The sequence below is a fragment of the Cupressus sempervirens genome, chromosome 6 (genome assembly GCF_028749045.1).
Source record: "Cupressus sempervirens isolate cs-2001-9-10 chromosome 6, ASM2874904v1, whole genome shotgun sequence".
In the NCBI taxonomy this organism is placed as follows: Eukaryota; Viridiplantae; Streptophyta; class Pinopsida; order Cupressales; family Cupressaceae; genus Cupressus; species Cupressus sempervirens.
The window spans coordinates 92823432-92825200 of record NC_143123.1 but is presented as its reverse complement, the minus strand read 5'-3'; the positions used below and the strand labels follow the sequence as shown (position 1 = coordinate 92825200).

The 1769-nt window shown below is 36.0% G+C and overlaps 1 protein-coding gene across 1 annotated transcript; it reads left to right on the top strand.

Annotated features, from left to right (window-relative positions):
• Positions 1 to 233: 233 nt before the first annotated feature.
• On the top strand, positions 234 to 1147 carry LOC149551358 (uncharacterized). Its single transcript, XM_089789669.1, has one exon. The coding sequence runs from the start codon at positions 371 to 373 to the stop codon at positions 845 to 847; it is 477 nt and encodes a 158-aa protein (XP_089645795.1). The 5' UTR covers positions 234 to 370; the 3' UTR covers positions 848 to 1147.
• Positions 1148 to 1769: the final 622 nt, after the last annotated feature.

Genomic DNA, 1769 nt, shown 5'->3' with positions numbered 1-1769 from the left:
GGGACATCTTAAGAATATTTTAAAAGTTTAAACTCAAGAAAAATAAGAAATCTAGTGATCTACACTAGGGGAGGTCCCATAAAAGAGCATCCTTTGAATATTTTAAAAGTTTAAAATCCCAAAAATAAAGAATCTTTGCCCATAAAAAGAGGCATCCTAAAAATATTTAATAAATTTAATAAATCTAGTAGCATCATAGACATTTTATACCTCAAGATTCTAATTTAGCCTCTAGCAATTTTCTCCTCTCTTCATAAAATTTCTCTTTCAAAATAGAAGCTTAAGATACCTATTTAGATCCAACCCCAGCCCTCCCAACAACCAAAAACCCCGATTTGTTCTGCCCTGTTCCATCTGTTGGGGGAAGAAAATGGCGAGCTCTAAATGGCATTGCGCTTTAGAAACCAAGGTCATTGCCCCACTGGAGATCGTATGGAAGATAGCAAGCGACTATTACGAGCTATACAAGTGGTTTCCCGGCCTGAAATCGTCGGAAAGAGTGGAAGGAGCGCCTGAAAAGGGCGTGGGATCTGTGCGGCGGTGTGTATCATCCCTGGCATCAGATCAGGATGGCGTCGATGCGTTTGGGATAGAGGAGCTCATCGCTTTGGACGAGATTAACCATTCATTTACTTATCGCATGACGGACACCAACATGCCGGACATTACTGGCTACCAATCTACAATTCAAATCTGTGAAACAGGGGAGCATGACAACTGTTTGCTGAAATGGGCGTTCGAGATGGATCCCGTTCCCGGCCGTTCCAAAGAGGATAATGAGGCCCTTTTCAGCTCCATGCTCGTCGCCATGCCCAAGAATCTGGAACAGCTCGCTTCTGCACAGTAATGCCTTTGATTTTTGCTTTTCAGGTTGATTTCATTTGGGGTTGTGGTGGTTTTCAGGGCGGCTAGTTTTAAAGCAACTTTTGTTTTGATAGACTTTGGTGTGCTTTTCTTGGGGTTTGAGCAATAAGTGAGCATTCCCATGTTTAACTGATAGAATTTTTGTGTGTTTTTCTTCAGTAATATTTGGTCATCTCCGTCTCTGCAATTTAAGATGAGAGATTTTGTGTCTGATATTTTTGCAATATCACATTAGGTGTAAAAATTTTTTAATTCAATTGATTTCCATGGAGTTGTACCTGTACATGTATCTTATGTAAATAGTTGGATCAATTAATTAACTTAAAGTTAAATCTATTATCTATTTGAAATCGAGCTTCTTGCTCATATATTTGATTTCGGTTACAAGTTTAAAGATTTTGTTTTGTTGGTTAATATTTAACTCATTTTGTGGTATTGTATTTTCTCAATATGAGGTGGTTTTTTCGAAAAAAGAATGTTATGTACCTTTTGCTCTCTACCATTCTAATGATGTATTGTAGAGTGTGATCCAAAATGTTGATGTTAGAAATTCATATACAATCTAAACCAGAAACTACTTGTTCAACCCAAATAGTATATAAGATCATTTCATGAAAGGTAATAAATATTTTCTCATTCATTAATATTCTTGTCATTTTGTGGTATGAGTGTCTTCCCAATTACATGTTATAAGGCTTTTGTTCCTCCAAATTGTATATAAGATCTAATCCTATTCATTAATATCAACCTCTTCTCAATTTCATATGGAGCAAATAGTTATTTCTTTCAAAAACATAAAAAATAAAAATATACTATTGTGCATGTGTGTGTGTGTGTGTGTGTGTGTGTGTTATCCATCCACAAAGCATTTTAATAGGTGTAGACAACAAATGCATAATAATTTT

Bases quoted from the DNA above. Each gene is read 5' to 3' on its own strand.
- LOC149551358 (XM_089789669.1), top strand. From the start codon at position 371: ATGGCGAGCTCTAAATGGCATTGCGCTTTAGAAACCAAGGTCATTGCC.